This window comes from Macrobrachium nipponense, chromosome 34, assembly GCF_015104395.2.
Source record: "Macrobrachium nipponense isolate FS-2020 chromosome 34, ASM1510439v2, whole genome shotgun sequence".
In the NCBI taxonomy this organism is placed as follows: domain Eukaryota; kingdom Metazoa; phylum Arthropoda; class Malacostraca; order Decapoda; family Palaemonidae; genus Macrobrachium; species Macrobrachium nipponense.
Window position 1 is genome coordinate 49,769,023 of NC_061095.1, and position 10,583 is coordinate 49,779,605.

Genomic DNA, 10,583 nt, shown 5'->3' on the forward strand with positions numbered 1-10,583 from the left:
TCTAAAGTATTTTCCTTTCTTGTTGGCAGGTGATTTATTTGTTGAATGTTGTATTCTAGTAGCATATCTAATAGCTTTTCAAATTGCCTTTTATCTTCTGCACTACTATTACTCTCTTTTTTATATGTATAAGTACAACCACAATCTCCTATTCGTTCTATCCATTCTACGAAAGGGAAAGTTGAAGTCACCAGATAGGAGAATAGTCCAGTCCTTGTGATTTCTACATATATCATCCAATTTTTCAATTATTAAGTCAAACTCTTTAGTATTAGGAGGTCTATATATTACTATGTTCATCAATTTTTCAGATTCAAATTCTACCGCTATTAGTTCACATTCTGAGTTACTATATTTCTCATATATTTTTCCTTGTTTTTTGTCTTTCCCATATATTGCGGTTCCCCCTTGATTCCTATTTTTTTTCTATCTGATCTATAAGTTTGGAACCCTTTTATTTGATCATCATTCCCAGTCTCTTGGGAATACCAGGTTTCACTTATATTCATTATATCTATTTTCTTTTCATTTTGGGTTAGTTCTTCTAAGTACTCTATTTTTCTTTTTGAGTTACTCGTAACTAAACCCTGCGCATTCATCACTATGATGGTTTGCGTGTTTTCTCCTTCATTTAATACTGGTAGTAATAAGGATTTTCCCATGTCTCTTTCCTGTTCTGGTATGTTGTTCTTTTTTTCATTTCCAGAAATTCTGACATTAAAAAATCCAACTTTTCCATAATATTTGATCTTCCTTCATCATAATTATTCATTTTGTGTCTGAATCTGAGAGAGAGAGAGAGATATCCACAAGGAAAATTTGAGAGCATCACACTGCGCCTCTCACCTGCCCCAAAAGCAGAATAATAATTTCTTTGTCTCTTTCTTAACATATAATATAAACAAGTAAATTCTTCGGAGCAATCGAGTTTTCTGTACAGCGTATAATGCTGTATGAACCGCGGCCCATGAAACTTTCAGCCGCTGCCGGGTGGTGGCCTGTCTTATAGCGTTGCTAGACTTACGATCATGGCTAAATTTAGCCTTAAATTATATAAAAACTACTGAGGCTAGAGGGCTGCAATTTGGTATGTGTGATTGGAGGGTGAATGATCAACATAATACCAATTTGCAGCCATCTAGCCTCAGCAGTAGTTTTCGCTTACTCGGGGAGTAAGCCTACAAACTACCTTGTTGTTGTTTTTGCTGGGTGGTAGGAAAGGTCTATGGAAGAGCCTAAAAAGGTTTAAAAAAGGTGTTTTGCGTTGAGTGAAAGATACAGGAATTTCAGGATGGGATATTTATGGTTTATTTCTTAGAATGAAAATGTAAAAAAAAAAAAATAAATAAAAATATGCATGTTAAACAGTACAGAACAATTATTTCTAATGAAATATAGTATATTTATCATAATTTTCGTTGGTGAAACAAGGTTCTATTTGACTGCAGATTTTAGCACGTTTTAATTTAAAGTTAGGAATATAATGTTTGCAACTTGAGCGTGAAGGGAAAATCTTGCAAGTGTCCTGAGTAAGCTGCAGGTCGGATCACGCCTTCTTGAAAACTAAAATCTCTCTCTCTCTCTCTCTCTCTCTCTCTCGTTTGATTCCCTCTCATCCAACAAGACTTTTTTTTTTTTTTTCATTCCTTCACTGACGACAGCCGCCGGTTTTAATATCTGCAAGTCAATTCATTACTGGTTATGGATTCATAAGTTATTCTCCTAAAACACCCTGCGCTTTTGTCTTCTCTTCTGTTTCCTCTTTCTACCTTCTTGGTTTCCTCACTCCCTCTGTTTCCTCTCTCCCTTAGAGAGAGAGAGAGAGAGAGAGCACCATCCACGCCAATCATTTCTTCTCAACCCCCCCTTCCTCCCATACAGAGAGAGAGAGAGAGAGAGAGAGAGAGCACCATCCACGCCAATCATTTCTTCTCAACCTCCCCTTCCTCCCATACAAAGAGAGAGATGAGAGAGAGAGAGAGAGAGAGAGAGAGAGAGAGAGAGAGAGAGAGAGAGAGAGACGCTTTTGACGTCAATGGGAGAATTCTCCAAAAGGTAAATGAAGTCAGTTTCCAGATTCTGGAAAAGTTCATCCTTCCTGGAAGAGATAACGAGGTAGCTTTTAGATCCTTTACGGAACGCTATTGGGTAAACAAATTGTATGAGATGGAAAGTAATTGATCGCATTGGCTTGAGTAGACTAACTCAAGAAGATACAGTGTGTGTGTGTGTGTGTGTGTGTGTGTGTGTACATAATTTCTTGGTAACATCCAAGATACAAATGATCATTTGGCAGAACACCATGAATGAACCAGTTAATTAAATCTTTCTTTCAATTACGCAAGCACATTTTATAAACTGCAAAAATAAAACTCGGTGAAGAAGCGGTCCTGAATAGGACACAGATTTGGGGAGGAGACCATTAACAGGACATCTGCTCACTGTGAGTCCTGAAGGATTCCATACTGGCATAGGCTCCTTCGGAGCTAGAGGAATCCTTGGAGACCAAAGAGGATTTCTGCTCGATAATGAGTCTTGAAGGATTCCCTTCCTCGAGGTAGAGGAATCCTTGAAGACTAATCAGAGGATTTCTGCTCGCTATTGCCCGGGGTCTTGAAGGATGGGTTTCATTCCCTCGAGGTTTAGAGGAATCCTTGAAGACTAATCAGAGGATTTCTGCTCGCTATGAGTCTTGAAGGATTCCTTCCTCGAGGTAGAGGAATCCTTGAAGACCAATCAGAGGATTTCTGCTCGCTATGAGTCTTGAAGGATTCCTCCCTGGAGCTAGAGGAATCTTTGGAGACCAATACGAGGATTTCTGCTCGCCATGAGTCTTGAAGGCACGACGGAAGGACAGTATTGACGAGGGAGCTATTCGTTCGAGGCGATTCGAGGCCCGCTGTGAAAACCTTTCCCGTATCCCAACCAAAACACCGACTTCCCTTCTAGGGGCTGTAAATCACTCTCGTTAATCATCCCAGCCTTATCTTTGGCGGTGGTGTAACTCATCCCCTTCTTCTTCTTCTTCTTCTTCTTCTTCTTCTTCTTCTTCTTCTTCTTCTTCTTCTTCTTCGGCGACAGCTTCGACCACCACTCGACGTTGCATCAAATCATCACACAAAGTCATGAAGAAATCATCACTCAGTTACGATCGCTTGGCCACACAAGATGTAATACAGTTGTGTTTCGTCAGGTGGTTTGGATTCGGGATACGAAGTCTCATGTTTTACACAAATCTCTTCAGTGTAGAAGATTTGCGAGACAGGCAGCTCTCGCTCGCTCGACAAGTTGTATTCTTTTCAAGATGATTAATGAAACTGCTACGCACGCCCTCTCACGAGATATAAATAATTCCGAGGATACTGTACCACCAGAACTCCAAATATTCAAGCGAGGACGCAATCCATTACTACCCTGAAACCATCCTCCCTTTGCTTTTCATTAGTTGATTAAATTTCATCTGTTTATTTATTCATTTGTTAATTTATCTTTGTTTTCTAATAACTAATCTCTTCTTTCTGAATTTCCTATCGTCTTCTGTATTTTCTTTCAAATAAACATCATCGTATTCACTGGTAACTTGAATTTCAAGTCAGTGGCTGTTTGGCAGGTTTGTTATACTATATGAATAGGGTTCATCTTCTGAATAATAATAATAATAATAATAATAATAATAATAATAATAATAATAATAATAATAATAATAATAATAATAACATAGGTTTTCCAATTGATAAAGAAACCCAGAAAGCTGTCTATACAGATTTAATTTTAAATATATTTGAAATTATACATAACTGTGGATTTGTTTCTCAAATAATAATAACAATAATAATAAATGTTTACGTAGGCAAAACAATTACATGACTGAAGTGAACCATCACATGACAGAAGAGAGAGAGAGAGAGAGAGAGAGAGAGAGTAGCAGACGCCCCTGAGCAAGAGGAATCCAAAATTAATCATCTAGTATCTTCTGTCGATTAGGCTTAAGATCCAATGTTTACTGCATTTTGTATAATATATTCAATTTGACAAATACCACGTTTTTGACACGAATCTCCCTCCCATTTGGCGTTTTAATAGCCAATTTGAGTACAGAAGAAAAGTCAGTAATAAGAAGAATAGAGAAACTTCTACACAAAATAAACGCGGCTGAAATAGCCATTATTTTCAATAAAACCTGTATTAATGAAGGTCTTCTTCCAGCAAATAATAATAATAATAATAATAATAATAATAATAATAATAATAATAATAATAATAATAACAATAGTACCGCTTGGGATAAAAAGCAACATTCTAATTATTTCATAACCTATGCAACCATTCGCATACATAAAAACGTGACTCAAATATAAAAATACAACATAAATGGCACAGACAATCAACCAACATTTGCAACAACTTGGTGACTTGGCAACTGTGGCCAGTGAACGGGAGCGAGTCAGTGTTGCCATGGAGAAAAGCCACAACCCTTCCAGCCTGCATATGTATCAACGGTCATTAAACGATTCCCACACAGACTGGCAACAGTGCCAGTGCGAGACGTTATAACAGGTTGTGTTGCCACCACGATAATACACCCTCCTCCCTTTTCTTCCATCCAGTTTGGAGCGACTGAGAGAGATCTTTTTCAATTGCTGAACTGGCAACGATGGCATCGTTTCATGGCGGGGCAAGTGTTGCCACTGCCACTCAGGAAACCAGTGGTTGAGAGCCGCTGTCGAGGAAACACTTGATCACTGGCACTCTGTGGCACTCTGTGCCGAGTGTAAGGAATACTCACAGCAAGTGATAGAGCCAATGATGCCTTTGCATAAGTTAGAGGCTTCTGATGCTCTTTTGTGGAGATTTGCTCAAAATATTTTGACATCCAATGGAATGACAAGTTAGTGGAATTTAACCACAGACTTTTTTCCAGCTGATTAGCGTTAGTATTAATATGGCTACTATCAAATAGAATAGAATATAGAATGTAGGCCAAAACCCAAACGCTGGGACTTATGAGGTAATTGAACAGTCAAACAGAAACTGGCGGCAAAAAGGTTTGAAAGGTGTAACAGGAGGAAAACCTCAAAACAGTTGCACTATGAGTCAATTGTCAGGAGAGGGAGGAAAGTAAGAGACGGCAGAAAGATAATATGAACGGAGGTACAGTAAAAAGAATAAAAGAGGTTGCAGCTATGGGCCGAATGGACGCTGCAAAGAACCTTCAAAATTGCCTACAGTGTACTGCGTGAGGTGCACTGACGGCACAATCCCCCTACGGTGATTAATACTATCATAATGACCTTTGCATAAGCACAATTATTTCCCTAACTGGCTTATAAAACGCATTCCTTTATAGATGAGTGAAATATATTCTCTGGTAGTATTCTTGTACAGGCCATAGACGATTCTTACAGACAGATACAGACAACTGTACATCCACTAAATAAAGGTACTGAGAAAAACAAAATATTCGTCAAAGGGGAGGTTTTAAGACTTATGCTACTAGTTTTTTTTTTTTTTTTTTTCCAATCTGACGGTAAATATCACAAGTTGATATCACTCCAGCTTCTACACTCTTGTCTCTCACTGGGCAATGCATTATGAATCGTACCCTCCAGTAAGTTCCAGAGATCCCTGGTCCCCTTTTCCTGCCGAGAGGAACCAGATCTGCTGAACAGCACAAGCACCAATATGCAGTAAATGTGTCCCACTGTCGAAATCCTCAGTTCCAGAGGTCCTTTATTCCCCACACCTTCAGACTGTGGAATAGCCTCCCTACTGAGGATGTCAAGCAACTAAAACCTCAAACTTCAAGCGAAGGTAATTCTCCTTTGTATTTTAATAATTTACTTATATTCCTATCTATTTATTTATCACTTTGTTGTTATTTTTTTAATATGTGATCTCCTCTTTCTGCATTTCCCTTTACCTTCTGTTAGTTCTCTCTAATGAACGCCATAATATTCTTTGGAAGCTGAATTTCAAGTCAGTGGCCCCCTTGTGGTGGGCTTGTTCCATATGAATAGGGTCCATCTTCTGAATAATAATAATAATAATTAATAATAATAATAATAATAATAATAATAATAATAATAATAATAATAATAATATTCTATGGAAGCTTGAATTTCAAGTCAGTGGTCCCTGTGAGCTTGTTCCATATGGAAAGGGTTCACTTTCTGAATAATAATAATAATAATAATAATAATAATAATAATAATAATAATAATAATAAATAATAATAATAATAATAATAATTAATATAATGGAGAAATAAATCCACAGTCATGTACTTGTACATATATCTAAATACGAAACTGTACAGAGAGTTTAGGGGAATATTATAGTTTTCGTCTTAAATATATGTACGTTTAAATAAATAAGTTTGAATTTTTTTCTCCACTTTAAGACTCAAGTTAATAATAATAATAATAATAATAATAATAATAATAATAATAATAATAATAATAAAATAAGTCAAGAAGAAAGTATCACCTCCATTGATGTCGCAATACCATGGGACACCAGAGTTGAAGAGAAAGAGAGGGAAAAAATGGATAAGTATCAAGATCTGAAAATAGAAATAAGAAGAATATGGATATGCCAGTGGAAATCGTACCCATAATCATAGGAGCACTAGGCACGATCCCAAGATCCCTGAAAAGGAATCTAGAAAACTAGAGGCTGAAGTAGCTCCAGGACTCATGCAGAAGAGTGGTAATCTAGAAAACGGCGCACATAGTAAGAAAAGTGATGGACTCCTAAGGATGCAGGATGCAACCCGGAACCCCACACTATAAATACCACCCAGTCGAATTGGAGGACTGTATAGAGCAAAAAAAAAAAAAAAAAAAAATAATAATAATAATGGCCTTTAGCCAATCACGACTAGCCTCAGAGAGATCAGCTATGGGTACCGACAGCTCCAAAAATCAAAATGCACAATTTTGGCTCAAGGAAGTACCTAGGCTATGATATACCTTCAAGCATACACACTTCAAGCTCCTCCCTTCCTCACTGAACGCCGAGTAATTAAGTTATATTTAAAGGGAGCTGTTTGATAAAAGAAGCCTCTTCCTAAATATTATCACTATTCAGCAAAAATAGCAAACAGACGTCAACAAAAGGTCCATAACAAATCGATGGAACGAACATCCAACAAATGACGAGTTTATGAAAGGGAATCTAATAATCTAGACATGGCAATCATGGCAAAGATTTCCTACAGAGAGATACTTTGTTTGTCCGTTATTCTGTGTCTTATGATTCTTTGTTATTTTCATTTCAAACGTGAAAGCTTACTAGTCAAGAAACAGAGGTAACCAGTGCATCAGCTGGAAACTGGTTAGACGAACTACTGCCCAGACGAGGTGGTTGAAAATGGCTTTGGATTACACAATTTAGGCCAAAGGCCAAGCGATAGGTCCTATGAGGCCATTCAGCGTGAAAGGAAAACAGAGTAAAAAGGCTTGAAAGGTGTAACAGGAGGAAAACCTCTCGGCTGCCCTACGAAACAATTGTTAGGAGACGGTAGAAGGTGAGATGGAAGGAAAAGAATATGAACGGAGGTACAGTTAAAGGAGTGAGACAGCGTCCACTGTAATGGCTGAACTAAACGAAGGACTGTCTTAAAACACTCTCGTTAAACACAAGACAATACAATCCACGAAACCCTCAGAATTCAAGGCCAGGTCGATATCAGAGTTATTTATTGGGCACCGTTCATTTCAGAAAGTGTTTTATAAATAGAAAATGTTTTATAAAGAGAGTTGTTTACTGAGACCGTTCATTTCAGAAAATGTTTTCTAAATAGAAAGCTGTTTACTGGACCCGTTCATTCCAGATTTTATATATATATACATATATATATATATATATATATATATATATATATTATATATATATATATATATACAGACAAGCTGTTTACTGGGCCCGTTCATTTCAGAAAATTTTTCGTAAAAAATTTGTTTATTGGGCTCGTTCATTTCAGAAAATTTCATATGAGTAGAAAGTCGTTTACTGGGTTCGTTCACTACAGAAATTTTTTCATAAATTTGTCATAAATAGAGTTGTTTACTAGGTCAGTTCATTTCAGAAATTTTTTCATACATTCGTCATAAATATAGAGTTGTTTACTGGGCCTGTTCATTTCAGAAAAACTTTTAAAAGTAGAGCTGTTTATTGGGCCCATTCATCTCAGAAAATTTTCCATAAATGGAGAGTTGTTTATTGGGCCCGTTCATTTCAGAAAAAATCTTAAAAAACAGACTGAAAAGTACTGAATTACAGAGAAACGGATGTGCAAACAATGCTCCTTCACTTGGGAGAGATAAAATTCCGATTAGGAAGAGAATAAGCAAATAATGAAAAATCTTAAAAAATAGACTTAAAAATAATAAACTTGACGGTGAAGTGGATTCATATAGTACAATGCTCCTTCACTACGAAGAAATAAAATTCACTGAGGAGCATAATATGAATGACACAAAACTAAATAAACTTACTGGACGATGGGGAATGTTGTCTGGGCTCGTTCACTTTAGAGCATTTTACTTTAGACAAACTTAGCTTGGCAAGATATCAAAGCAAAACATGTTGAGCGAACAGGGAAAAGGGGTCGAGAGTCTATCTCGACTAAACAATTACTTGAAATTGATCTCATTTACTAAGTTAAGTATATCTCAGTTTAACCAGACCACTGAGATGATTAACAGCTCTCCTAGGGCAAAGGATTAGACTTTTTTTTTATGTAGTTAGGAACCAATTGGCTACTTAGCAAAGGGACCTACAGCTTATTGTGGGATCCGAGCCACATTACACCGAGAAATGAATCTCTAATCACCAGAAGTACATTCCCCTGGTTCTGCGTTGTCAGCAGCGGGGAGGAGCGAACCCGGGCTACCAGATTGTTAGGCGAGTACGCAAACCCAATCGTCCAGTCAGGAACTTACCTGATTCACTACGTTGAGAGGAAGATAAAATAACAAAATAACGATAAAAAAGCCAACTTACGTTATCAAGTGATCTGAAGAGGAATATGGTTTTGACGGCTTCGGACAACCTTTGACGTTGGTCGTCTGATTTTGCGTGTATGATCTGAAACATAAAGAGAAAAATATTATAGATGGAGGGTCTACTAATTAGGCTTTAGAATATTATAGATGGACAGTTAACTAATTAGGCTAAAAAATATTATAGATGAATGGTCAACTAATTAGGCTAAAAAATATTATAGATGGATGGTATAATATTTAGGCTAAAAATTTTTATGGATGTATAGTCTACTAATTAGGCTTAGACATTCTATTGAACTGAATTGAATATGGAATTTAGTTCAAAGGCCAAGCACTGGGACCTATAAGGTCATTCAGCGCTGAAACGAAACTGACAGAGAGGAGGTTTGAAAGGTGTAACAGGAGGAAAACCTTAATTAAAGTAGTTGCGCTATGAATCAATTGTTAGGAGAGGGTGGAAAGCAAGATGGAAGAAAGAGAATATAAAAGAAGGTACAGTAAAAAGAACGAAAGGGGTTGCAGCTAGGGACCGTAGTCGCGCTGCAAAGAACCTTAAGTAATGCCTACAGTGCACCGCATGAGGTGCACTGTCGGTACTATCCACCTACGGGGTTAGATGATCTATTGTATCTACAGTTTTTCTAAAAACAGATAACGTACAGAAATATTTGAAGAATGCAAATCTACAACGAGTCCCCCTCCCGTATATGTAACTCTCTCTCTCTCTCTCTCTCTCTCTCCGCGAAATGCCAAGGGCTTCTCCTCGTCGATAAATTGATGTCTTAACAGCGTCAGTTACGCCAACATACTTCGAGTAGCCAATCGTCTCCCTCTTGTGTTCCTGATCATTCACTTGGAAATGGAGAAGCTCTCTCTCTCTCTCTCTCTCTCTCTCTCTCTCTCTCATATTTTCAAATCTACCTTTCTTTCCTTCTGCTCTTCTGCCTGACCTACCATAAAGTAATCTAATTTTTTTATTTCCTTTCTTTAGTACTTTCTTTCTTACTTCCTTCTTCACTGTTTTATTAACGGACCTTCAAGTCTTGGAAATTGTCTTCTAAATCATCTATCGGAGATATTTCTGAGATATTTTGTTTCAAATAACTTTATTTAATGAATTAAATTGTGTATTTTATTATTCTTTTCTATCACAGTCATCCTTTTCGACTGGGTGGTATTTATAGTGTTGGGGGGTTCCGGGTTGCATCCTGCCTCCTTAGGAGTCCATCACTTTTTTGTGTGTGGCTGTTTCCAGGAGCACACTCTTCTGCATGAGTCCTGGAGCTACTTCGGCATCTAGTTTTTCCAGGTTCCTTTTCAGGGATCTTGGGATCGTGCCTAGTGTCCCTTATTATTATTATTATCATTATTATTAATTCAGCAGACGATCCTATTCACAAGGAACAAGCCCACCAAAGGGGCCACTGACTTGAAATTCAAGCTTCCAAAGAAAGTCTGTTTCAACCTCCCACCGCTGAAGACGACCTGACACTGCAGCAGCAACTGATCATGATACAGAGCCAGTGATTTTTCATCGCCCTGGGGGAGACGCGAACCCGCCACACCCGAGTGGCA

The 10,583-nt window shown here is 37.5% G+C and overlaps 1 protein-coding gene across 8 annotated transcripts in view; it reads right to left on the reverse strand.

The window, feature by feature from the left end:
- LOC135208054 (cAMP-dependent protein kinase type II regulatory subunit-like) overlaps nt 1–10,583 on the reverse strand; it is a 333,802-nt gene that overhangs the window by 16,554 nt on the left and 306,665 nt on the right. For all 8 annotated transcript variants that reach the window (XM_064240192.1, XM_064240193.1, XM_064240191.1 and 5 more), the window contains one exon: nt 9,007–9,090. In XM_064240192.1, coding sequence (XP_064096262.1) covers nt 9,007–9,090 — 84 coding nt within the window. The remainder of the gene's footprint in view (nt 1–9,006; nt 9,091–10,583) is intronic.